We start from the raw sequence: 26,438 nt of genomic DNA, 5'->3' as shown, positions 1-26,438 counted from the left end.
AAAATAGAAGCAAACCTAAATGAAAGAAACGTAGGTGAAATAAAAAACAATAATGATTGGCCGGTATACATATATGGAGTTTGACTGCAACTTGATGTCTATGCCCCGCCTTCATTGATTCTTCCACGATTGTTACCTTGTACCTTCCATGATATTCTTTGACCGATCGACCATCATTGCCCATGAGTTCCTTCATCGACTCTTTCCGTTTGGTGCTCATCCATTCCCTAGGTGATTTTGAGATCAAGAATCTCCCGATTAAACCAAACATGGAAAGGTGCAGTGAGACTGGCTGATCACACATATGCACACGAACTTGTCTTCATTCATTCTTATCTAGGTTGCAAGATACCAAGAATCAGTAACCCATTGTTACCTTACACATTCCTCAACTGTCCTAGAACGAGTTGTGTCGCGGGCCTTGGCGCTTTGAAAAGGCCTTTGACTACTGGCATGGCCGTCTCTACCAAATTTGTGTCGATTGTAGCTCCTGGCTTTCCTCTCCTCTCGGGTCGACTTCTTGGGCTTCATTCATCTATCACACGTGCCTAAACCTGTATTTATCTCGACATGCGGAAAATGAGTGTAAACAATATCATAATATCATATTTTCATTAACCTATATAGATCTTATGAATTTAATTTTCCTTTGTGTGTAAGAAATTGTTATTGTTAGTCCATCTCGAATCACTGCCTTTGCAGGATGCGACTCCCAACTGTCATAATAAAGTTTACCCAAACTTTTCAACTTCAAGTCAATTATTATTACGAAATATGAAATTATGAGTTAATAATTATTCAAAAAATGTTATAAGATTAGAAAAGGCTCAATTTAGTTTTGCTGGAAATTAGAAGGTAATGAAAAAACTAATGGCTTGTTTGGTTTGCCAATCACATTTTAAAATCGCAACTTTAACATAATTCGACTTATAACAAAACAAAATAACTCATACAAAATCAAAGAGTGTGTTTCATTTATATCACTTTTTTCAACAACAAAATAAAATAACTCATACAAAGTCAAAGAGTGAGTCTCATTTATATCACTCTTTTTCAAAATCAAAATTTTATTTTAAAATTCTATTATGAAACCAAACATAACAAAAATTATTTTGTCAGGAAAATTATTATTTTTTTGGCTGGATAAAAAAGAAATAGAAAATATTGGTATCATTATCGAACGCTACATAACTCCCACCAGTCGCTCCTCCGTTAATAGTCTCGTTCACTCATATATCACCCGAAAATGCTGGCGGGCGGCGGAGTGGTGTGCGGAGTCTCACGCGCCACCTTTATTCCCTCCCTGCTCCGCCGCCACTATGGCGGAGCTTCCACCCTTCGCTGCTTCTCAGCTCCAGGTCTTCCAGTCACTAGCTCACTGTTGGGTTCCATCTGACTGAACTTTGAGCGGCCACAATCGGTTGCTCCAACTTCATTCCACTTTTCGGTGAACCTCCTTCCGTTTTGTGCTTTGCAGATCACGTTGGATTCGTCAGAGATGTAGCTGTAACTCAGCCTCCAGCTCACCTGCCTCAACTGCTGAAAGTGCTTCAGGCGAGAGGTAGGGCAGCGGCATTGGCCGCTAAGAGGATTCTCATTTCTGGCTGAAATTCTGTAGATTTTGATATTCAAGAAATTGAGTTAGTTGAATCTATCATAGTGCATACATATTACGTTGATGCTCGTTTGAACTTGGAAGTGTTCTTGGCTATTCAAGACTCCACTGCCCGTAAACAATCCCGAAAATCGGGAATTTCATATCGTGGATCGATATTGTTGATTCTTTCTATTTGACTTTGGGGCATTAGCCATCTGAAATAGCAGAAAAATCTAAAATTGGCGATGATAATAGTAATTTGTTAATTCTTAAAGTCATTGCAATCTCGAATAATTGACAACATATTAGATGCAGCATAAGGTGCTATCACTTGGATGTTTACCAGTTGCTATTATGCTCCTCGTGAAATTCATTATCACTTTCATTGTGTGGAACAGGTGATAAAATATTATCTCCGGGAGCCAAGAATGGGATCATCCCTCTTGCTATTCCGTTAGCTGAAAATAGTTCAGGTACTGGAGACATGCGCTACATCAGATTTATATTGGAGTGGCAACTATAATTTCGTTTCCTGTAACAGGGGCTATTACTGCATTCCTGCGATGGCCAACAGCTCCATCTGGGTAAGATCTCCGTTTGATGACCTTTCCTTTCTGATGGTAACTTTTCGAGGAAAATTAACTCCTAGACTGATTCTTGTAGTATGGAGATGCCAGTCGTGGAGGTTCAGAGGCATGGAGTGTGGCTTTTGGCTAAGAATGTGAGCTGAACCCTGAAGTTAATCTGAGAACTATCGTTATTTAAGATTGTAAAATATTTACGCCTAATACTTGTATGGAGACAGAATTATTTTCCTGGGGGTATAAAGATGCAGGATTCATTAGTTTACTCGTGCTTACAGTGCTCTTCCCTCTCTTGATTCAGGTAGATCAATTTATCCATAGAATTCTAGTCGAACAAGATGCCCTCGGCTCTGCTGAGAGCAGCAATGAGCTATTTCATGCTTCTGGTGATGCCGGAGACAAACTTTACAGGAAGGGGGATTTCGCCAAGTCTAATGTCTCAAGTCTAGATGTCTATCTCCTCCAGAAGGTATTGATCAAAATTTTTCTCTGGACAAAATCAATGGGAATTGTTATGATGAAAAATGGTTCATCCATTCTCAGGTTGGTTTATTTCCAGATGTCTTGGAGCGCAAAGTGATGAAACACTTCGAGAAAGGGGACCATGTAAGGCTTATTACTTTCTAATATTTTCTGAAGGAGCACTGCTCCACCAAGGGTGCATATTATGCTGATCTATAATTTCTGTGGAAGGTTTCAGCATTAGTGACGGGTGAATTCTATACGAAGAAGGAAAACTTCCCAGGATTTGCACGGCCTTTCGTATTCAATGCACAAATTTTACTGAAGTTAGTAGAGATCTTGTCCCAGAGTGTACTTCAAGGAGCTCTTAATCAGTTATTAACTAAAGACACTTTTACCAATTAAGAGCCTGTTTCGTGCTTTTTTTAGGGTTGGGCGCAGTGTAGAGGCCAAAGATGCTGCAAGAGGAGCTTTGAAATCACCTTGGTGGACTCTTGGTTGTAAATATCAAGTATGACCTCTTGATAACTAACAAGCCCGATTTGGTGCGTGTGTCTCTCTTTTCATGAGGTGGTTCATGTTTCTGTTGGGTTCCTGTTCAGGATGTTGCTGATATAGCAGAATGGGAAGATGAGCAGATCGAATACATTAAAGAGAAGATTACCGAGGAGGGTCGGCAAGAAGATCTAAAGAAGGGGAAGCCTCTCGAGCAGGTAGTTTCAACCATAATGCGTTTTTTTTCTCTATGATATTCTATTTTCTCCTTGTGCAAGGTTCTTTCACTTCTGCAAAACGTATAGATTTTTAGTGCGAAATTCCGGAATTGCCAACGTGCAGATTGTGTTGGACGAAGCAGCATTTCTATTGGATTTAGCCTCAATTGATGGGACCTGGAATGAATATGTGGAGAGAATTGCCGAATGCTATGATAAGGCTGGGCTCCCAGATATCGCAAGATTTGTTCAGTATAGAGACTGAGAATCACCATATACAAGGTCATCGCATTTTGTTCTCCTATAAAAATTTGAATTTCGATTGCAATGTCATGGTCATATACTAAAACTTCAAGTCGATCTTCTCGATTGTGTTGTGCAGGACTTTTCCGGACCATTCTAGGGTAATATGTGCAATGGCAGAGTGAAATAGACCATGGAAATTTATAGAGAAGATTGGTGAGACAATTTTGAGTCATCGGGTCATTCATGATCTATGTAGGATCAAACATTTTCCCCTTATGATGGCGAGATTCATTTGGAGTTTCCAAGCTTATGACCCTGCCATTAGTTTATGATGGCGAGTTGTCAAGACGAGCTCTGGCCGTTTTGTTGTTTATGAGGGCAGATTCTAAAGACCTGCTCGGAGTTCGGCTTGGCATTCAGCCCTTCGATTTAAGTACGAGAAAAAGGATTTTTACACAACCAGCACACAAAATTTGAACATAAGATACCGTTGTCTCTCTCATTCTATGCAAGCATTATTCTTTTCTCCTATAGCTATTAACACAACAAAACAAAAATGGCTAATTGGCATCCAACATAAGCATGAATACCGAGAATAACTCACAGAACATGTGGCGCCGATGCTTTCTTGCTGCTAACTCTCTTCTTTCTCCAGAAGAGCTTTCTCCAGATTCCCCCACCTCCCTGTTTCTTCAGGGGCACAATCGCCAAAGACTCCATTTTCCTGTCTTCTCCTTCTCTGTTCGCGACTCCTTTGAACCCATTTAACTTCTCAGGCTGTCCGGTCGGTTCATCTGGGATGAACATGGGATTGTCATGAGTCACTCTCGTCTCATTATCATTAGCCTTTGCCTTGTCCTCAGCTAGCATCTGGTCCAGCAAGGAAGGACGGTGGCTTGTGCTTTTCTTGGGCGAAGCTGAATCATCAGTTGTCGTGACAATAACTTTGTCGAAGAGATTGGCTTCGTCTGGTGAGGCCACTGCCTTCAACTGCTTCCTGAGGTTCAAGATGGTCTCCTGGCACTCTGCCAATTTCTCCGTAGCAGCAGTGATCTCCAAGTCCTGCAATATTTTGATTCTTATCAATAAGGAAGCAAGTGCATCGAACTCCTTCAAATGAGTGGGAGAATTGGGAAAACTTCCCATATTTCTCTTATAGAACAGAGAAATTAACGTTTAAAGCGAGTTACTTTAAGAACAACTTATATCAAATGCATCTTGTAAGGTGTGACTATGGCAACTGGCTAATGACTTACAGTTCGGAGTGTCTTGTCTACTCGACTGCGCTCATCTTTAGGGTCCTCGCTCTGCGTCACGCTAAAAATAATGAAAATACTCAAAATAATCATTTAATTCAACAACTCACGAAATCAATAATTATTATTATACGGTTGGAAGAATCATGTACAGTACCTTTCAAGTTGTAGCTGTAGATCGAGGCACGTGTTCTCGAGTTCCTCGCAGCAACTGTTCTTGTTTTCCAACTCCCCTTCGAGGGAAGATGACCTTTCGCGAGCTTCGTTTAGCTCTGCTCTGGCTGCTGAAATCTGCCTATCAAGATCTTCGTCGATTGACCTGTGACTCTTGATCTGATCCTCGATCAATCTCTTTGATTCCTTCCGACTCCCCATTTCACTCCTCAAGCTCTCGACTGTTTGGCTCAGTTCTTTGTTCATCATGTCATCCTCTTTTGGTTCTTTATTTTTAGAAACACCTCTTTCTGCAAGTGGAGTAACTAATTTATTTGAGTCATAAGTTCGGCCAATGGACCCTACTTCGGCTTCACTGTCGCTCCTCGGATCATCCCATTGGAAACTTTTAACAATTTCCTCCTTCATGCTCGAAACATCTTGAAGGGAGAAGCAATGGTTCAAGATCCACTCAAGAGCAAGCGCCAACTCTTGCCCGAACTTGCAAAAATCAGTCTTTTCACTCAACAGCTCGTAACAAGTGTGAAGAAACTTCTGGAGAATGTCCTCAAGCTCCGAAGTTTTCCACTGAAAGACTCGAACCGTGTAGCTTGTGGGCGTTCCCGACGTCTTGCTTGAGGAGAAGTTTCCATCTTTCTTCGGTAAATTTCCCACACTATTGTAATTCTGTTGGGCAGAGGGCAAAGTAATCCCCTCAAGAAGCTCAACAATTTTGGATATTGCTCTGTTCATCATTTCCCTTGAATCTCCAAGATTACCAGGATATCGATGATTCTTATGTTCAGACTCCAAAACAGTTTTGATGTCTTCAAGTATTTCTTTTGGGTCTCTTCGATTGACCCGATTTTGTTTAACCACCAGTTTGACTATATCCTGAAGCCAATCAGGGAGTTCACGAATTAACGAGTCTAACCGGTTCATTCCCTCTTCCATATCTCCTTTCAAAGACAAAGGAGAGGGAACTGAATTAGTTTGACCTGAAAAATTAGAGAGGCGCTCCTTAAATGGCTGATTGGCTGAGGAAACAGCAATTTTCTCCATTTCAACAAAATCATCCATTAGATCGATCTCTGAAGCTCCAGTTGTTGCGCTTATTGGCAGTTCCTTCAGCTTCTCATTCCTAAAGTTCTCCAGTTCCGATATCAAAGCAGAAGTCCACGACTCGGCACGACTGGCCTTATCATCACTTCCAATGTCCGATACTGAAGCTATGGATGGCTCGTGATGGAGCTTATTAATATTCCTTTGGGATGATTTCGAGGCTGCCTGGAAATACATATTCCGAGAGACTTGGAGCTCATTAGACTTCCTTTCAAGGGCTTCCCTGAGGGCTCTATTCTCTTCCTCCATAGCGTTCAATTGATCAGTCAAAGCCCCGATCCTCATCACGGAAGGATCCCTTGTCAGTGCTTCAGCTTCGTTTCTCATCTTTGTTAGGGCCACCGGCCCTGGTAATCGCTTCCTCACTAGGAGCCTCAGCCTTTGACACTCTGATTCTAATTTTGCAACCTTCTTTGCCCTCTCTGAGTGTTGTTTCTGGGAAATCTCTGCCGATCTACGATTGAACTCCCTCTCCTCGTTCCTTATGTCAAGCTCCTTCTCGAGAACCCTGACCTCATACTTCAATGAAGCATTCTCCCTCTCCATTGAGTCAAGTTTATTCATCAAAGCACTTAACTCCGACTCCACTTGTGACCTCTGCTTGCTCAAATCCTCAATTAATCTTTCCTTTGATAGGAGAGACTTGCTGAGGTGGTTATTCTCAAGGACTATCTTTGCAAGCCTCTTGGTGGTCTCTTCCAGCCTCTCTTCCAAGACAAAACGGGATTTCTCGAACTCCTTTGATACCTTAATAACAGCATCGTGAATCCTGTGCTCCTGTTCTTCTCGGAGAAATTGCAGATGCTGCGTGCTTTCCCTCAGAGCTAAATCAAGGTGGGTCAGTCTCTCTTCATCGGCAGCTCTTTGCTTCAAACATTCATCCGACTTCTTTCTCAGAGACATCAATTCTGATTCCGCCATGTCCCTGGCTATAAATTTAGATCATCAATTAGAGATACTAATGTAGTCTGGGGTAGGCTAATTTAAGACGGGTTGATTAGCACTAACCACTCGTTCTCTTTCCATGAGATGGAAAGCATTCATATTCTAAACGATAGAAAATGCTAAGAAATAAGCTCTTTCATGACTGAAGTGAAGTTCTTCGGCTTTTCAGTATTCTTGTTATATGAAGTTTTCCATTTTTTCATATTTTCTGAAATATATGAAAAGAAATAGAGAAAAAAGAATGTGTCAAGCCATACTGCACAAAGCTCGTTACCAAACAAGACAAAGAAGCTAAAATCTTTCACCATAAGAAGTTTTTATCAATATTTTTGCAGTGTATAATAAATTAGATAGAGACGATAAAAAGTAGCAGTTACCAGCAAGGGTGTCTTGTGCCATCTTTTCATGCTTCTTCGCGAGATCATCTTTGTCATCGGAGTTGGAAAGGGCAGAAGAGAGCTTTCCATTTAGATCTTTGAAGCCTTTCTCCAACTCTGCTCCACCATTCTGAAATGCTCCTACCTGTTGGAAACTAATCAATCTATATAAAAGTTTATCTCTTGATACTATAATTCTTTTTACGACAATAGCATTATAGAGTTCTCTGCAAGCAAGATCACTAATCTCTTGAATATCCGATTCTTTTGTGATGAATTTGAAGACAGAGACATCCTCAAAAAGATATGTTTCAATGATTAATTATTACCTGTTCCTCGAATCCTTCCAAAGGAGAATTGACTCCGCTGCTCGAGACTGTGGTCTTCTCGGCCGATTTCTTCCTCCAAAGCCATGCTTTGTTGTCCATAATCCCACCAAATCAATTGTAGCTCCTGAGGAACACGCCAAGATTACAAATGTAAAGGTAATGAAGAATAAGTTCAACATATCCATAGGAGTATATCTGCAGCTGAGCTAAGCTGAACTGAGTTGAGTATATGATCAAGTGCACTATGTTACTGGAGATGAACTCTGCATGCGATAAGTTACCCAACAAATAAAAGACAAAGAATTACATGCAACAAAATCCTCACAATGAATTTCAAGATTTGCAGACACGACCAGACCCCATTTCAGTCCTCATGAAAACAGCAAAACCCAGAAGCCAACTTACTAAATTCTGCCCGCAATCTCCAATGCCAGTCAAGAAAGCAAAATTCGATCAAACCAAGCCAATCTGCAGAGAGAAATGCTCATCATGGGTTAGAGATCATTGTTGGGCACTTATCAAACTGCCCATAAAACCCAAGTGGCAAAAAAAAAAAACATTTTTTCATACGTTCTTGTGAAGGGAAAGCTCTGACCTTGGAGAGCGGTGGACCAAGAGGTGCGGTGAGAAAAATGTGGAGGGAAGATTCACGTTCTGGGCATAAAATTTGGGGTGGAGAGTGAGTGCGAAACGAAGGGCATTGATTAAAGAGGGCAGTGGGTATGTGCGTGTGTGTCTGTGATGTGATCCCAACAGACACCAACTTGCGAAGATAGTGAAGAGAGGGACTTTTGGCAGTTGGGGCAGAGCTTTGGGAGCAGCAGTCTGCAGAGAGAGAGTGAAAGAGGAGGAGGAAGAAGAAGGAAGAGGTTTTGGTGAGACAGAGAAAGGAGGAAAAGGAAAAAAAAGCGAAAAAGATGGTGAAGTGAAAAGAGGGAAAAGCTAGGAGCTGACTTTCAGGCAGACAGAGAGAGAGTGAGAGAGAGAGAGAGAGAGGGATGGGACCGTTCACAGGAGAGGTGAGTACGGATCGGGACGGGGGTGTTGGGGAAGTGTCGGCTTTGGATCTGATTTTTTTCCATGGTTGGGGTCCTCAGCAGCTCGATACAATCATCGGTCGATGCCAAGTCGAACCAGCTTGGTGACTACACCAGATATATCGTGTTGGCTCGGGATGCAAGCCTGCACTGGTAGGGTCGGTGGAGGATAAGAGCTCATCAAACCTGAACACACACACACACGGTCCCTAAGATCTTTGGGTTTTTCTCGGCACATGTGAATCGAGTGCTATCAGAGCTTCCTCTGGAGGTTAGGGGTCCGGTCCCAGTTCCCATGGTTGTTGAATGAAGTGGAAACAGTCGTTGGGGGCGATGTCTGTCTTCTTATGCTTTTGGTCCCTGAAGTTTGTCTCTTTTCTCAATTCACCCCCCCAATATATCCTCTTTGGTCTGATTAGATCCATGCAGTTCGGATGTCGTATCCGTATGCGTTCTGCCTGATTAACGAGAATCATGATCATACGAGATACTGGGGATTTCTTTCGGAAAACATTCACGGACTGTTACGATACATTGCAGTTTAATATTCTATAATATTTGTTTAGATAATAGAAGATTAAGAACCCATCTAGGTGCGTCAACAGATACTGGAGGCACATCCTAGTTAGCTAAAGTGAGACAATGACACGTAATGTCAAAGTATGTTTAAATGAGGCAGAGTGATCCAATTAACATACTTGTCATTTGAACATTTGACAATGGAAAATGAGCGTGATTTTACTTAGAAATGTAGGGAAGCTAGAAGCAAATAATTTAAAGAAGTTGGAGGACTTTCATATATCATTTATAGAGCAATCTATCTTCTTTTCCATTATGGGGAAGGTATGTAAACCTAGAACAACAATATGAAAAAGTAAAATAAAGAGGCAAGAGGTCCCACTTGAAGAGGATCAAAAGTGGAATTGGTTTACGATAAAATCCTGAAATCCTAATTTTTTTTTAGAAAGACGAGGAAGACGTTCAAAAAAAATTAAGAAGTACAAAAATTGGCTGTGGCAGTCCGTACAATATCTCTTAACAATAAAGAGCCTAAATCATTATAAACTAAATCAAGGACATGAACGCTAAGAGGACAAAGGATGGAGTGTTGTGCAAGTCAATCTGCACACGAGTTTCATTCCAGAAACCGGTGTTGAATACGAACCTCCCAATCCTTCATAAGTAAGCTCTTGATATCATTAACCAACGAAAGATGAAATGGAACGCAAGCCACCATTCCCGTAATCCAATCTCTAACAAGAAGATAATCGACTTCGAGAATAATCCGTTTACAACCCAAAGACCAAGCAAGATTAAGTCCCGATATGACACCCCAGATTTCAACTGTCACCAAAGTTGCATGACCGATATTGTGCATGTAACCACCAAACCAATTCCCTGCTTTATCTCAAATAATGCCGCCCGTTCCGGTAGGATCGGGATTACCACGAGCAGTACCATTCGAATTTAATTTGACCCAGCCAGTTGGTGGACGAGACCAACTAATAAAACGCTAAGATTTTTTTGAGAGAGGTTCATTTTAAACTTGACAACTTCGAGCCAGAGAGATGTCCATGATACGGGTTGCCTCATCAAATGGTCTATGCAAATCCTCCCAAAGCAATTCCTTATTTTTCCCATTTCACAAGAGCCAACAGCTAACCCCAAAGATGATTGACTAACTCACCGAGTATTTTACTTACTTTTTACACAATTTACTTAAATTATAAGTAAATTATTTGAAGTTTTTCTAGTAAATACTTGCGTTTACTATATATGCATTTTAAATATATATACCAGAGAATTTTCCCAAACGTGGGACATCTCAACTCTGAATTGGTGACTTGTACCATTACACTTCCTCAAGGTAATCCATCTTCTATTTCTCTATTACTTATCAGTCCATGGAAGTAATAATGCAGTAATTGTTAGACCTCAGTAGCAAATCACACATGCTCCCTTTTCTCCTGGGATGATATTTGAAAGGTTATTGGACATTTTCTCATTAAATAATAATTCAATTGAGGAGTATATATATATATATATATATATATATATATATATCTTCTATTACAAAGGCGAACCGTTCAGTTTTTAAAAGGATAAAAGATGGAATATTAACAGAGAATATATCACAGTGACACACCTCTTACCTAGTGATTAAGAGGTGATCTTAGGTTCAATACTCATTGAGACTATCTGTGTCCCTTTATTATATATTTACGATTTCTATTTTAAATTATTAGGTTCATGAGCCCCATTTGTAATTAAAAAATAGATGAAACATAAAATATACAGAAAATTCTACTAATGAGAATTAAATATGTTTTGTCTTGATTCTGAATGGAAGTGTTTATCATTACTCTAAATTTTATTTGATGGGACAAGCATAATAGGAGCCCTATAAGTTTTACGTTTTTTAACTTCAGTCCTAGAAGTTTTATTTTGCAAAAATCAATCCTATAAATTTGCTTTGTGAACACTTTGGTTCTATCCATCACTATTCGTTATTTAATGGGAGAAGTATAGTAAGAGCCCTATAATTTTTACATTTTTTGAACTTTTGTCCTTTAAGTTTTATTTTGCAAAAATCAATCCTATAAATTTGCTCTATGATACACTTTTTGTTCTATCCATCATGAAATTGTTTATGTGGACCTCATGACATTAATGTTCTCTACATGACGACTTTTTATTTGTTTAAAATTTAAAATAAAATTTAAAAATTTAAAACTAAGTAAATAAAATTTCAGAAAAGAACATCTAGCCTCGGTAACTGGCTCAGAGTGATCCAAATTGAGGGGATCCTCTTCCAGCCAAACCTCCTCCCCAATGACCTTGGCGGCTCGGCTGGCTTGGCAAGGTTGTCAAGGAGAAGGAGTTACCGAAAAGGAAAGCCCCGTTGATTTGGCCATACTTTCCCTCCCCTCCCGTCCCTTCCCTCTATTTTGCATTGAAATAGAGGGAGGAAAGAGGAGGGGGGCACAGATTGGGGGGCTCCATTCTAGCACCTCTCCCTTCCTAGCAATATGCAACGTCACTGGGAAGGGGGATGTCGGAAGAGGAGTCCCCTACGATCTGGGCTCTTTATTTTAAAATTTTAAGCCAGTAAGAAATCGCCTTATGGACAAAATTAATAGTGTCAAGTCCATCAATCGTTCCGTGAAAGTTGATAATAGATAGGGCCAAAAGTGTGTTACAAAGCAAATTTCTAGTACTTATCTTTACAAAATGAAACTTATATGACTCAAATTCTAAAAACGTAAAATTACTTATAGAACTTTTACTGCATTTCTCTCCTTATTTAACCAATTAAGGAGTTGAAGAGACTCTTACTGCATGTCATCAAATGCATCATTACTTGGAACTTTGTGGAAGATCTAAAAGACCAATTCAAAATTTTTTGATAGAAATTGTGTTTACAATTTATTAATTAAAACTAATCTCTTTTGAGCTCCGATTTGACCATGATCACAAAACATTTTTAATAAATTTCAAAGTTCAAACCAGTGCTATATTATTAAAATCCATCAATTAAAATTGTATAGAGTTTTAGTGCATTTATACCTGCTCTATTGTCCTTATTTAGATAGTCTAGTATGCTTTATTTTCCTTTTTCTTGTCATGCTAGGCGATGCTCGTCCTTTTATTAAAAAGAAAATCTACAAGTCCATTAACATCTACAATAAAAAAAACTGATAAATATATGTCTTTTTTTCAATAGGCAAATATCAATTTTTTTTTTATAGGCTGATAAATATCTAAGTTGGTCATACGAGAAAAGAGCTTTCAGCTAATGCTTAAGCTAAGGGGTTGTTTTTCTTAAGATGGGGATAAATCAACCACTTTTTGTTTGCTTCAAACGCCATCTTTCTTTTCTCGCCTTTGTTTGTGTCAAAATCCATTTTGTTAATTAAGTAGGGCATAGTTTTCCTAATCTTTAAGCGAAATAACTAATCAACCACTAAGCATTGTACTTTAAGAAAGGAAATTTTGTTTGGTTAGAGCTCAGTGCAAGACAAATTAGAGTGGGGCTTAATTAGCGTAAGGCCATTAACATGCGTCTAGATGAGTAATTTATTTACACATATATAAAAGCTAGAACGAAGCATCAAATGATGCCACATAGGACGAGTTCAAACTCTAATTGAGTGGCTTTTCGAGTCTCAACTCATGAAATTCCAATAAATAGTACAAAATTGTGGTGCCACATCATTGATAAAATCTCAAAAGTTTCTTAACTTATAAAAGTTGAAAAGTTATCAACTGACGGAATTTTAAAAGATTTTGATTGATATAAAAGTTCAAAAGTTTATAACCCTTAGAAGTACAAAAGTTTCCAAGTCAAGAACATTTGAAAATCTTATATATAGTGGACGTGTATTTCTATTAGTACTGATTTACTGCTGATGAAGAAATATTTTCTTTTTGAATTTTCATAATTGGGGACATATTACTATTACATTACCTTGGCTTTTCTACCAAAGACAAAGAGGATGTGGTAGTTAAGATGATGAATTCATAATTTGTTATGATTTTGTTAGCTAAAGTAATGGGTTTCTCCATTTTCTATTGATGAATTTTTTTTTTGAGTTTGTTATATTTAGATGAATGTAAAGTGATCATTGGTGTTCTTATTGATTCCCAGTAATTTTCAATGTGCATATAAAGTAGTCAAATGATTGAGGAAATATTGTGGAATACGTATAAACTTGTTGATACCATTGATTTACTACTGTGTTATTAGGTACAAGTGATGCTACAATTTAAAATTTATATATAATGTTCAATTAGTTACTAAATAAACATACAAATTTTATATGTTAGACTGCACATTAAACATAGTTCTTATATCAATTATTCTAATTATGTTATATTGTATATCTCATATTCCTAATAGCGATAATCGATTTCGTTATTTTAATAGTTCTATATGCGCGGCCTTTCCTTTGGTTATCACAAAACAACTAACCTCGCAATCAATAGATTTTAGCTTTTGGACTCGTCGATAGTTTGTTCTAAGAGGGAGACTGCATTATAAATTGGGTAAATGAGGATAGTTGCTCATCCTTAAATATAAATATCCAAATTGGTTCACAAAAAAGCAAAGGCTTAAGAGGCAAAGGCCACCTATGTCGACCCGTACTATTACGTTTGAACGATAAACATTTTTTTTTTCAGTTACAATAGGAGACTCACGGCCTAATATAAGAAAATTGAAATGAAATCTAAATAAAGGGACACAGGTAGTCCCACTGATGAGAATCGAATCTAGAACCTTTAGATTACCAGGTGAGGGTGTTAGCCACTGCACTACACCCCCATTCTCGAACAATAAACATTTACCGGATGAACCAAACCGACGATCTAGAACTATTTTTGGACCCCTGTCTATCCATTTCTTTGTATGAAAGCTTGCTTTAATTATGAAGTGGTTGGCAAGATGTTAGGGTTGTCTCACGAGTTGCCCTAGCTAGCCAGCATGTACTAATTAATTAAATCAGCAGCCAAACTCAATGCCTTTTGCAAATTAATTACATACGGTGCTACCCCTTATCCTAATCGCATGCAAATGTATATCTCATGACACAATCCCGGCTGTGCAAGTCAAATCTCTCATGCAAATTTATACTTCCTATTGAAGAATTACAAATATATACATCCCACGGGATATGGATGATCGCGTGCATTTGCTGCTGGTGGCATTTCGATATTTACAATGGACGATATCTCGTACATGCTATGCATGAATCTTGTTAAATTAACAAAGCTTATGAAGGCAGTGCCGATCCCCATTAGATCAATCCCCGCGTGGTCGGTGTAATTGATGGCAATTTGTGGACACTCGCAGCTCCATTTGGTCAGTCTAGCTAGCTCAATAAAGTTAGACTACAATTGAATTAATCAGTCCAGTCGAATGGCAGGGCTACTTTATATCATTCGTGACATAGACATGCGTATTTTCAGAAAAAAGAAAAGCGATACACTGATTAAAGTTAAATTCACGTTGATATATATATAGTCATGGACCCCATGGGCCATGGCATATATACTATTATTATAAATGCGAAAGAACAGTACAATTGCATTGGGCGGTCCATATCATTTAGCACGTATATGTTAGGTGGTTGAGTGCCATAATGGCCCTAAATATTATATGAGTTTATATAGCCGTGCTTGCTGTATTTTTCTGTGCTCTTCGTCCTATCCTATATATGCTGTTATTTTACCCACCTTATAATATACACAAATGCATATATGCTATACGTGTCTATATATATATATATATTGTTTAATCGAGGGCATGCATGCGCTATCAAACAATCACACGTGGATTGCACAATATGTACTAGGACAAGATTTTCTAACCGAGGCTTCAATAATACGACCGAATGCGGACGATCGACTTATTCAAGCATATAATAGATACGCAAACACACACATATACATCCCAAATATTCCTTTATCTATATATAAGAATATCGCATCCAATTCAAGTAGAAATGAATACATGTAGGACATTACATATGATAGTGAATTAAGTGGCGCGACCTTGACATGGAAAGCCCACTGCGTACTCTTTGATCAATTAATTCTTCTCGATCTCGGTATGGTACTTACTGGTTCAGACTTAGGTCCAATGTAGGGGTGGCAATTCGTGTCGTGTCGTGTTTATACATGTCGTGTCTAAACGGATTCGTGTCATCGAAGTCATAATCCGTACACGACACGATTATTAAACGGGTTAGGTTTTGGAAACCCATACACGACACGTTTATATCCGTGTCAATCCGTTTAGACACGTTTAAACCCGTTTATCGAAACGTGTTATAATAGGTACACGTATATACGACATGATTATAAACGTTATCAGGACACGTTAACACAACTTGTTTATCCAATCAACTCAGTTACCCGGATACATTAACACGACATGTTTATCCGAACACGTTAACACGACATGTGTTGGATTGGGTGAAAGAAAGAAAAAGAAATTAGGTTAGGGACTTAGGAAGTTAGGATTACATGAGGATACTTTGGTAAATCCAAATACATAAACGAGTTAATGGGGTTACATGATTATAGTAACACGATTAAACATGTTTAAATAAACAGGTTTAATCGTGTATAATCGGGTTACACGGGTTCAACCCGATAAGACACGCTTATTAATCGTGTTTAAATGGGTTGGACCCGTTTAGACCGATTATAAAAAATGTCCAACCCAAACCCGTTTAACTCCGTATCGTATCCGTGTCGTGTTATCGTGTCGTGTAAAATATTGCCAGCCCTAGTCCAATGTCGTGAACATCCCTCTGCTCAAGTGTCCCGAGCACGCCTTATCGTTGGGGCAACTATACTCCGATTTTCTCCTTATGATCGAACTCCTCTCTCCTCCTACTCACCTACGTATCGTTCGATTATGGATCATCTTCAGGTAGAAAGACGATTATGATGGTGGAACCACCCGCGCCCCGATCCATCGCAAGGATGTATAGTCTCGAGCCGGAAAAAATATATCACCCGGTCCATTTAAGGCCCATAATCCTTCATTTATATCATGGGCCGCCTCAGTTCATCAAAAAATTATGGTCCGGGCTCACCTATTTTGAAATTGCTGACGGCCCATGGGCTTCTCCATCACTTCTTCTTGTTCTTGTTCTTGTTCTTCTTCTTCTTCATCATCATCATCATCTCCTCCTCCCTTGCGTCTGTAATATATGCTGGTAAGAATAACCACGAGCTCTCTCTCTCTCTCTGAAAACTATCAACGGAAGAGGCAGCAGCCATTTCATTCATCGCACAGTGTTCCTGCTATGGTGCAGGCGAAACACCATAAATCGAAGCCCGGGAAGCAGCCTCATCAGGTGAGCTCGTCCGTCTTGATTGATATCTGCTCAGCTCTTGAGCTCCAATTGGAGCGATTTTGATTGCTCTTTTTCCCTATTTGAACTCGGAGATGACTGCACGAAGTGTTTGTTCGGTGATCAGGCTAAGAAGCATGGGAAGCAGGCGGATATGACGCAGTTCCGAGCTCAGGTCGACGCGCTGGGCCTGAAGATTGTACAAGTGACTGCGGACGGGAACTGCTTCTTCAGGTCAGTCAGCATTCCGTTGCTGAGCTTATGTAATGCTGCATTTGCGTAGATGTGATGTCTCAGTCCTATTTGAAGGTTTTAACTCTTCTTTTTTTTTTTTTCCCCATCTCTGGTATATATATATATGCTTAAGTTCCTAATAGTTTGGAACTAGTGACAAACTGCGGCATTGTGCAAGCTTGAGCTTGTTGTAAGTTGTGCAAGTTGTGGCTTCTTCAGAGGCTTTTGCTTTTTAGGCTGCATTGATGGTACTGTCTCATTTTAATGCTCAAGAGATTAGCTTTGATACCATGTATCTGCTTGCACGTGTTGGGAATCTACCGAGATGCCTTTTGTTTCTGAGTTTTGCATTCCTGTGCGAGATTGGCTGCGTAATTAAATGTGGTGTTTCTGAAGCAAATCATATTGGAGTTTTGAGTTGTTTATAACTGTTAGTTTGCAGGGCCCTTGCTGATCAACTGGAGGGCAATGAGGATGAACATGGAAAGTACCGAAGCATGGTCGTGCAATATATATTGGTAAATGATGATATCAGCTTTTACAAGGATGCATGTCCTCATCACAAGAAAAAAAGAAAAAAAAAAGGGAAGATTGTTATAAGTATCTTAGAATAGACATCCTTGTCAAGATCTTTAACGGCATTGGAAGGTTTCATGTGGAGTGAAACTGGTGATGGGAAGATTCTACAATTGTGCTTATTATGCAATCATAGACATACATGGTTGAATCTCTATAACTATATTGAAGGTTATTGGCTTAAACTAGGAGTAGAAATTATGTTTGTTTTCGCATTGTACTATTATGTTATCGGAGCTAAACTTGCATTATTTTTTCCACAAAAAACCGGTGTTTAATTAAAAATGCGGATTCATTCTGGAGTTAAAATACCTTACTTTCCATTTTATTTCATGGAAAATATATGGCTTAAAATGAATCTGAAATAAGTCATAAATGACAGAAAAATCGAGAAATGTTTGAACCGTTTATTGAAGATGAAGTTCCATTTGAGGAATACTGCCAAACCATGGAAAATGATGGCACGTGGGCTGGACATATGGAGTTGCAAGCAGCTTCACTAGTCACACGGAGTAATATATGCATTCATCGGGTATGATCCTTTTCATTAAGTTTCTTATGTAACTTTCAGATAAGACATCGGAAAATTTATTGCATTCAGCAATGCTTGAATGATACTTTCTGATTGATGTAATTTTCTCCTAATGCATGCACTATTTTTGTTATCTGCTGTGTGTATTTTGTGCAACTTTATCTAAAAAATCTCAAGGTTGGAATGGGCATGCAACGGAGTTAGTGGGAGGTGTTTTATGGGATAATACTCCATGCCTTGCAAATGATTATTGCAATAGACTCATCCGTCTCATCAACACTTGTTAGCTTAAACTGTTTCCAGGAGTTTCAACATTTATCATTTATTTTCTTAGGCATATGTTTGGTATGAATTATGCTATTATGATGGATGCATATTAGCTAAAGCTCAGTCTTTTATACAGAGCATGTCCCCTCGCTGGTACATACGGAATTTTGAGAAGCCCGGCTCTCGCATGATCCACTTGTGAGTATCTGAACACCATGAGCTCTACTACTCCGTATGCAAGTAGTCAATTCTTTTGGAGAATGTGCTAAAAAGTATGAGTACCTTTTGCTATCAGTGTATGTACAGTTTGTACTGGAGCATAAAACAGATTGAGATTTCTTCTCCTAAATAAATAGACATGACAAATCTCTAGATGTGTAAAGACAATTATTGGTGGACCTGTAGATCATGTCTAACACTACGAAATATTCATTTCTTACAGGTCTTATCATGATGAGGAACATTACAATAGTGTCCGACTGAGGGAAGATCATGGTGATGGTCCAGCCAGACCAGTTCTAATCAAGGTCCTTATTGGAATTACATAATCAATTATGAGAAAAGTTTGGTTCTTTCTAGTTTGCAATTTACTGCAAAAGGCCTTGAGATATCTAGTTGTCTGTGGTAGGCTGACTCAGATCTATCATCATCTTCTCGACAAGCAAAATCTGCATCGAACAATTTTAAAGGAGGGCCTGGTAAGAATGCGGTTGACACAGGATCCATTAAATTGGTCATGGCAGGAACTGGTTGTGAAAATGCGGAGAAAGTTGAGCAGGTTTGTTTCTCCCTTCTCTTTTCATTTCGCTCTGTTGAAGGGTCCATATGCGGTTAGAGCCACGGTACTGCAGATTGTAAGCACAAGTTTTCCGATCTTCTTGGATGCTGATATCATTGCAGGTATTAGAGCAGATGGATGGGGATGTTGACGCCGCAATTGAATACTTGGTAGCAGAGCAGGGGATGGAGGAGTTTTCAGAAGAAATCAGTTCACCTAGCTGTCAGCCAGAAACTTCTTATGGTAATGACTGGTCAGTATTTATCTCTGTGAAAGGATAATTACTTTAATGAGTGGATATACATGGTTTTACTTTTGTAGTTTTCGTTCACCTCATATCTTTTCTGCCTTCTTTTTTGGGCAGCTCTTTTCTGCAAGTTTTAAACTTAGAAGGGGACATTTTCACTTGTGGAAGACAAATTGCGGTTTTTTGGTTTTAGAATATGTACCTGATAGGCTCCTTCTGTCTAAAAGATACCTTTATGAAAATTTTTCTTGGAGCCGTTGTTCAGCTAACAATGATCTCCTTTTCCAGAACACTAAAGGTCTGATGTTATCATGTTGTCATGTCTGCACCGAGACGAGTATTGCCTGGTTTTGCTGTACTACCATCGGCTTATGTTCTGTTTTTCGTTATGAAGGTGATGGGGCAAATGGAAATTCTAAACAAAGCAAAGAGGAAATTGCAAATGAAACCATCAAACAAGACCCATCGAGCGACAACTTCAAGCGGCCTCACAAAGATAGTAATTCCCAGCCTGATGGCAAGGTTCTCTGTAATTTCTAATGAGAAGTTGGATAGACAACTTTTCCTGCTTTGAAGCTGTAACAAATTAAAAGCAATTTTATTGGCTATTTTATTCTACTTAATGGCTTTGTTTGCTAAAATGCAGAAAATTTCACGAAACAAAGCCTGTCCATGTGGTTCAAAGAAGAAATACAAGTCTTGTTGTGGATCTGTGGCAGGGCGATCCAATATTACGTAATTTCTCTTTCTCTGTCTCTCTGTGTTTGCTTTAACAGTAAGAATGAAGTAATTTCTCTTTCTTGGTGAGGTTAGGGTTTTTTCTCCCTTACATTTGACAGAGACAACATCTACTATCTATATAAATATGTAAAGTTGTATCCCCATAATAAATAGGGGTAGAAAGTAATTTATGTATGGTATAAGGTCATAAAGGTAAATGTCTAAATAAACAATTATAAATGTATATACAATTAGGAGTAAATTAGTAAAAATACTCAATAATTTTATTATACAATGAGCACATTTTTTATTTAAAATATATAATCTCAAAATTTATTTATAAAAAACACAAGTTCTTAAAATAAATATGTATGAAAAATTTTTGACATCATTAGTAACTAAAATAAAAATATACTATATGCAATAAGTACGTTAAATATTGAACACTTTTGAAATAGTAATAATAGATAAATCTATTTAAAAATTATTAAAAATAGATGATTTGCACCTTTTTTTTTAACAAAATACATGGAGGTCATTTACTACAATTTTTTAGAATATTTAAGGAAATGTGATATGTTTTCTATGTAATATCATTTTCTTCATCCATATTTGGTATTATAATTCATTTTCAATTATTCTGAATTTGTTATTGTATGCACTAATATTTGAATGCTTTGAATTTAAGTACATATATAACTTAATGAAAAATTCAACTATGATGTCAAAATTTTAAAAATTCCATCTAAAACGAACCATTCTAAACAATAACCCGTGCTTCACACGGGTAAAAAAGCTGGTATGGAGTAAAGATGAATTTCTGAACTTGTTTAAAATAATGCTGTACTCCTCTAGTACCATCTTCTGTGCGACTAATTTCTTGTCTTCGACACGAGCACAGACATAACATTATGGGGAGTTAGGAAAAAGGAATGCTTGTTAAGTTTGAATAGAGAAGGTGAAAGAACGCTTGTTGTTTCTTTTTTTTGCACAGAATTCAGGCAGTTGAATCCAGAAAGAGTAGAAAGGACAAAAGGCAAGGCAAAAAGGGAGTATCTGCAAATTCTCCACCCTCGGTTGGACCTGATGGAGGGCCACCCGACGTGGGAGCACTTTGTATATGACCCTTTTTTCTCGTGTATGTGCCCATCAATCTATAAGACATTGAATACTTCATGATAAATGTCAATTCATACAATTCTTGAACAGGAAGTCCTGATACTCTCAGTCACCAAAATAGAAGGTAGGAGTAGAAGCTCCCTAAAATGAACGGTACATTGATATCGACGTGTGAATCAACTACAAATAAATTAATTTGTAAAACGAGTCTGCAATATGGAAATGCAATCGTGTTTGTGATCTTGCATTCCTCAAGATTATAAATGTCGAGACTCTTGTAAGATTTGTTGAATCGCTGACTGTTTCACGGTTTATTTTATTCCAGGAGAATATGCAGCTCTCAACTCTCACCTGTCACTGGACTCGCGCTTGCCCTCGAGTCCCGGCTATTTTGGTTCTTCAAGAATTTAACGGTCACAGAGGCGAATCCTCTGATGCAATACTTCCGAGAGAGAAAAATATGTTTCCACATATCCGGCTCATCTGCTCTATTGTCATGAATGCTAGTAACATAGTGGTTTACATGGACGAGGAAAGGAAAATGTGATTCACATGAGGACCATTGGTTCATTTTTGTAATTCTAATCTTAAGAGAGGCTTCATCGCTTATGCTTTTTTCCAGTTCTTTCAGGTCAAATGTTACAGCTCATTGTCAATTTTGCCTTTTGTTTAGTCTAATTTGGTCGGCTCTTTATTGTCTCTCTACACGATGACATTACTCGAGAGTAGCTTGCGAGTAGGTTCGGCTCGATGATACTTCCGACGCAGAGTGAGATGAAACTCAAACTTCATGGTGTACTTATGGCGAAATGTAAAATTTAGGGCCACAATAGGTCCAATGTCAAACGTTTAGGGTGCAAAATCAAATTTCCTGAAATAAGCAAAGAGAATGGCGCGCGTGTTAATCACGGGAAGGTCGGTTTATTAGATATATCCGAAAGCTTCACGCTTCTCATCATGGAAAACATCAAAAAGTAATCATCAAGTATCTATTTTATTGTTTTTTGTAATAAAAAGAAAAAGGAAAAAACAAATTAAAAGCTTCCCTCAGTTCTCTGCGGCTTCTCCGACCTCCGCCACGCAGAAGCCGAGGAGAAGAGAAGCAGCAGCTCCGCCTCCGTCGCCTCCTTCCGACGACTCCTCTCCCCCAGCTGATCGGTCTCCGCTTCGAGTTCATAGAGACAGAGATATCCACCACAAAGACACAGCGGGAGAAAGAGAGGGTAAGCTCTGCAGAAATTTCGGATAATGGAGTCAGTTCTGGTGGTCAACTCGCAGCCTCTAGCCCTTCTCCGTCTCCGTGCGGCCGCCATCGCCTCATCTCAGCTCCAGCTCCAGCTCCTCCCCCTATCTTCTAGAAGCTTCCTCGCGCCCCTTTCCTTATCAAGCCGGCGGACTCTGGGTCTCCGCCGCTCCTTTGCTCTCTCCGTCAGTGCCACTCTCACCGCCAATTCGACTCCGGTATGTGCGTTCTCTCTCTCTTTCTCTGTTTCTCGCTGGAACCTCCTCGGAACTAATGAGATGCCTTATTTGCTAATCTGACACTATTGCCCGAGCTGATTTTCCAGTTCAGTGAACTGTTTTCTTTTAGTCTGAGCATAGCCAGAAAGTTACCTCGCTGTCTTGTTTGATTTCTGAATTTGCAATTCTGAATTATGGGTCTGGACATCCATCTGCTTGGATCCTGTTGGTCATGTTTTATAGATTAGCATCTGATGGAACTCGCCAGAATTGCTGCACCAGGCCTTGGCAGGATAATGGGAAAATGGTTAGTCAGTCTAGATCGGCCACTCTTGTCGACATGTTTTGAAAAGTTGATTCAGGACGACTATTCCTTGCGATGGAAATTTAATCATCTGATGGGCCTTGATTTGATGGTGAAATACTGTGATGGGTGATGAATGTAGTGCATGTGTCAATCCGATGTATTTGATATGCTGTTTCACTTTTGTGATAGGGGTGTTATCATTAAAATTCACCAATGATTCCAGGCAAAGATAAAATATTTTGGAACAAGGAAATACCCTTTTTCAATTGTCTCGACAACTTCACATTAATAAAGTTAGCATTTTTGTATTGATGTAGTCCATTTGATTTGCTTATGGAGGGTATGCATCTTGCCTGATTATAGGCTAGTTATGAGTCACGACCATGAGAAGTGCCAAGTCGTATTCGGGGTTTGTCTCAGACCTCTCCCTTGTAACTGTGCATTGACATGATCTCCTCACGATAGTTGCACGTACACTTCTCTGTTTGTTAACAGGCGAGAAGTGGTGTTTATACAGTAGGGGATTTCATGACAAGGAAAGAAGAAATGCATGTGGTGAAACCAACAACATCTGTAGATGATGGTATCTGCATATCCGCTTATATGATTTAGTACCAAGATTTTGCACTTTGGTTTCTGTTTACATATATATTGGGTGTTTCAGAATCCATCTTTTCTTGTCAGCTTTGGAGATGCTGGTTGAGAACAGAATCACTGGTTTCCCTGTAATTGACGATGACTGGAAGCTGGTATGTATTTTGTTCTCTTGAATGATCGTATACTGCAGGGGCACTCATCCAAAATCTTTTTTCTCATATTCATAATCACTCCTCTACCCAAAGTCTGGTTGCTCAGCTGTTTTCCTGAACAGGATGCTAATGATTTATTCCATTAAAGTGTCTTTAGTTGCTGAATTTATTCTTATGATTAGGTTTTAGTGGGATAATGTTTATGAAAGACTCTTCACTGCAGGTTGGTCTTGTTTCTGATTATGATTTGCTGGCATTGGACTCTATATCAGGTAATTCGAATAGCTTGTTGGCCGTTAATATGAAGTTTGGATGTGTCATCATTAGAATATGACCTGACGAGTGGATTTCTTTTATTTTCCTCATTTATTTACAAATAGCCCATTTGCCATGGAGATATAGGAATCGGATCAGCTGTCTACTGTGTTTAGTTTGGTTGATTGAGTGGATATAGGATGATGACAGAAGCTATTATCAGAAAGATAGTTTGCATGCTGTAAACAATAATGTTATTTCCTGGATCAATGGCTGATATGTAAAGTACGATGATTTTTGTAGTGTGTTCGTATATAAAGCAATGAGTTAAGAGGAATCTCTTGATGCTTTTAAATATTGCCCCTATTTATAGCATTCTGGTGGAGAACTGAGATTGGAAATTTCAACTCTAATTGCAAAGTGAGGGGTTTATAGAAAATGAGATTTGATATATAAAATACTCCCCTCTCTTTCTCACACGCACAGCATATGCAGAGATCTAATCCCTTACTCCCGTTGGTTTGTATTTGAGTTAGGAATATGAAAGATACCAAATTATTGCTCAATCATCTATACCTCTAGAGATATCTTTCGGACCTTCCCTCTCTACCTCCTCCTTTTCTTTGTGTCTGAACTTGATATATCAAACAGAACATTTTGGCTTTTGCACATTTTCTTTTGTAAGTCTGTTGTAAACTTGTGCATTGCATTGCCATTTATTATAGGAAGAAAAGGAAGTTTCAGTTATCAGGGTTTTGGTATGACAGTAGGAATTGATCAGAGATATGATGTTATTTGTCCTTTTTTATTATTATTATAAATTGGATGCTGTAAATTGTGCACCATTATTTCTCACACCTTATGTACATGATGTGCACTTTTAGACACTGCTATAATAAATAACATTTTCACAGGTGGTGGACTAGCTGATAACAACATGTTCCCTGAGGTTGACAGCACCTGGAAAGTATGTCTAGGCTTTCCTTTTACAGTTTGGCGATTGTTAGTTTCATTTTGCATGTGTTTGCAATAAGTTGAAAATTTTTCATGAAAACTTCCAAAACCTGGAGGCAGCTCTGTTCATATTAGTAATTTGACATCATAAGTATTAAAGGAGATATACTCGTCCTAGAATTTGCTGTATCCTATACTGTTCTTGGGGATTGCTTTGGTAGCCTGGAAAACTCGGATGGAGATAATCCTTTCTTCCCTGTTTACCTTGCATTGCACTTATCTGAACAGCCACACATACGGTTAAATGAGATTCAGAGAAAGAGACTACATGTGTAAAGGTTTATATAAACTGAGTAAATTTACTCGGTGATATCCAAGAATCCAAGAAGGATGAACATGCTTTTGCTAATTTAGCTGCATGAACTTTTTTACTGATGCTATTTCGCTGCTAATATGAAGAAATCTTCTCTGGGCATGCCAGACAAATTTACTTTGAAACAAATGTCGCTGCGATGTTGCAGACATTCAACGAGGTACAGAAGTTGCTTAGTAAAACCAACGGGCAAGTTATTGGTGATCTAATGACCCCTGCTCCTGTTGTTGTTCGTGAAACCACAAATCTGGAGGATGCCGCAAGGTTCTGCCAAATTTCTTTTTTTCTGCATTTACTTCTCTCTGTCTTTGCTGCTGTTCTTATACATGTCTTGGCTACCAGATTATTGCTTGAGACAAAGTATCGGAGGCTTCCAGTCGTAGATGTTGATGGCAAGCTGGTAAAATCTCTGTTTTTATTTTTATTTTTTTTTATTTTGTTAAGTTGCCTTTTGATTAATCCAACAATCTTTGCTGCTTCCTAATACGGACTATATATGGTGAAATGCTAAGGTCGGCATCATCACAAGAGGGAACGTCGTGAGAGCTGCTCTTCAAATAAAGCGTGAAACTGAACAGAAAGCTTAGTCTGACAATTGTGGCCGAGCAGAATTGAGGCGAGATCGGTTTTTCCTGAACGTAGTTCCGCAGTTGTATGAAAGGAGCTTTTGTGAGTAAGCAAAAGCAGCTTTTCGTATGCTACAATTTTGTGCTGAATGATACGTAACAGATATTGCCTTCAACTATATAATATCATACATGAGTACAACATCCTCTCGGCCAATGTATAGCAGATCTTCAATTCTTGCCGAAATGTCGCACAAATCTGTATATAATATATAATAGCAAGATGCGAAAGGCGATTTAACAATTAAATAATTAATATATAGAAATGTATAACAATTTATTGAACTTAATTAATGTTATTTGATTTTATAATTCAATTTTAACATTTCTTAGCCAATAAACATATAATTCAAGATCATAAACTATTTATAAAATTAAATTCGCAAAAATATTAATAATTAATATTTTCGAAGAATTAATATGCTTTTCATGACTTTTCACTTAATAACTTGTATTATTTGATAAAAAAATTTACTTGAATAAGAATTAAGTAATTACTTTAGCAAGTGAAAAAAAATATTGCAGAAGAATTTAGATATAAAACTGTAACTATC

The 26,438-nt window shown here is 38.5% G+C and overlaps 4 protein-coding genes across 11 annotated transcripts; 3 read left to right on the top strand and 1 right to left on the bottom strand.

Annotated features, from left to right (window-relative positions):
* The first annotated feature begins 1,198 nt into the window (after nt 1–1,198).
* On the top strand, nt 1,199–4,061 carry LOC116200200 (protein IN CHLOROPLAST ATPASE BIOGENESIS, chloroplastic-like). The gene is made up of 12 exons (XM_031530975.1): nt 1,199–1,358; nt 1,478–1,561; nt 1,996–2,070; nt 2,139–2,181; nt 2,261–2,318; nt 2,483–2,650; nt 2,725–2,787; nt 2,875–2,969; nt 3,073–3,154; nt 3,246–3,356; nt 3,481–3,638; nt 3,739–4,061. Exons 1-11 carry the CDS (start codon nt 1,247–1,249, stop codon nt 3,619–3,621), a joined length of 1,032 nt encoding a protein of 343 aa, XP_031386835.1. The 5' UTR covers nt 1,199–1,246; the 3' UTR covers nt 3,622–3,638; nt 3,739–4,061.
* LOC116200199 (filament-like plant protein 7) lies at nt 4,051–8,980 on the bottom strand. 4 transcript variants are annotated; one of them, XM_031530973.1, is made up of 7 exons: nt 8,380–8,955; nt 8,110–8,252; nt 7,785–7,908; nt 7,456–7,600; nt 5,016–7,062; nt 4,859–4,919; nt 4,051–4,664 (listed from the first exon to the last, which is right to left on the bottom strand). In XM_031530973.1, the coding sequence occupies exons 3-7, from the start codon at nt 7,881–7,883 to the stop codon at nt 4,203–4,205; spliced, it is 2,814 nt and encodes a 937-aa protein (XP_031386833.1). In that variant the 5' UTR covers nt 7,884–7,908; nt 8,110–8,252; nt 8,380–8,955; the 3' UTR covers nt 4,051–4,202. The 4 variants fall into 4 exon arrangements, with proteins under 4 accessions (XP_031386833.1, XP_031386832.1, XP_031386831.1 ...); XM_031530972.1 differs by having other exon boundaries at nt 8,190–8,252; nt 8,355–8,954; XM_031530971.1 differs by having other exon boundaries at nt 8,190–8,252; nt 8,380–8,954.
* Nucleotides 8,981–16,517: 7,537 nt separating this feature from the next.
* LOC116200193 (OVARIAN TUMOR DOMAIN-containing deubiquitinating enzyme 7) lies at nt 16,518–21,823 on the top strand. Of its 4 annotated transcripts, none has more exons than XR_004155684.1 (12): nt 16,518–16,689; nt 16,814–16,920; nt 17,363–17,438; nt 17,879–18,028; nt 18,432–18,493; nt 18,738–18,822; nt 18,924–19,073; nt 19,196–19,316; nt 19,715–19,819; nt 19,967–20,055; nt 21,035–21,178; nt 21,485–21,823. XR_004155684.1 is itself a non-coding variant. In XM_031530949.1 (12 exons), exons 1-11 carry the CDS (start codon nt 16,543–16,545, stop codon nt 21,162–21,164), a joined length of 1,245 nt encoding a protein of 414 aa, XP_031386809.1. In that variant the 5' UTR covers nt 16,519–16,542; the 3' UTR covers nt 21,165–21,178; nt 21,485–21,823. The 4 variants fall into 4 exon arrangements, 2 of the variants coding, with proteins under 2 accessions (XP_031386810.1, XP_031386809.1); XR_004155683.1 differs by having other exon boundaries at nt 19,715–19,842; nt 21,035–21,283; XM_031530949.1 differs by having other exon boundaries at nt 16,519–16,689; nt 19,715–19,842.
* Nucleotides 21,824–22,131: 308 nt separating this feature from the next.
* On the top strand, nt 22,132–26,043 carry LOC116200194 (CBS domain-containing protein CBSX1, chloroplastic-like). Of its 2 annotated transcripts, XM_031530951.1 has the most exons (8): nt 22,135–22,620; nt 23,423–23,510; nt 23,612–23,676; nt 23,900–23,948; nt 24,846–24,898; nt 25,407–25,522; nt 25,601–25,658; nt 25,771–26,043. In XM_031530951.1, the coding sequence occupies exons 1-8, from the start codon at nt 22,408–22,410 to the stop codon at nt 25,843–25,845; spliced, it is 717 nt and encodes a 238-aa protein (XP_031386811.1). In that variant the 5' UTR covers nt 22,135–22,407; the 3' UTR covers nt 25,846–26,043. The 2 variants fall into 2 exon arrangements, with proteins under 2 accessions (XP_031386813.1, XP_031386811.1); XM_031530953.1 differs by lacking the exons at nt 23,612–23,676; nt 23,900–23,948 and having other exon boundaries at nt 22,132–22,620.
* Nucleotides 26,044–26,438: the final 395 nt, after the last annotated feature.

The sequence above is a fragment of the Punica granatum genome, chromosome 3 (genome assembly GCF_007655135.1).
Source record: "Punica granatum isolate Tunisia-2019 chromosome 3, ASM765513v2, whole genome shotgun sequence".
NCBI classification, from domain to species: Eukaryota; Viridiplantae; Streptophyta; class Magnoliopsida; order Myrtales; family Lythraceae; genus Punica; species Punica granatum.
The sequence above is the reverse complement of the archived record's forward strand: the minus strand, read 5'-3'. Positions and strand labels throughout refer to the sequence as shown.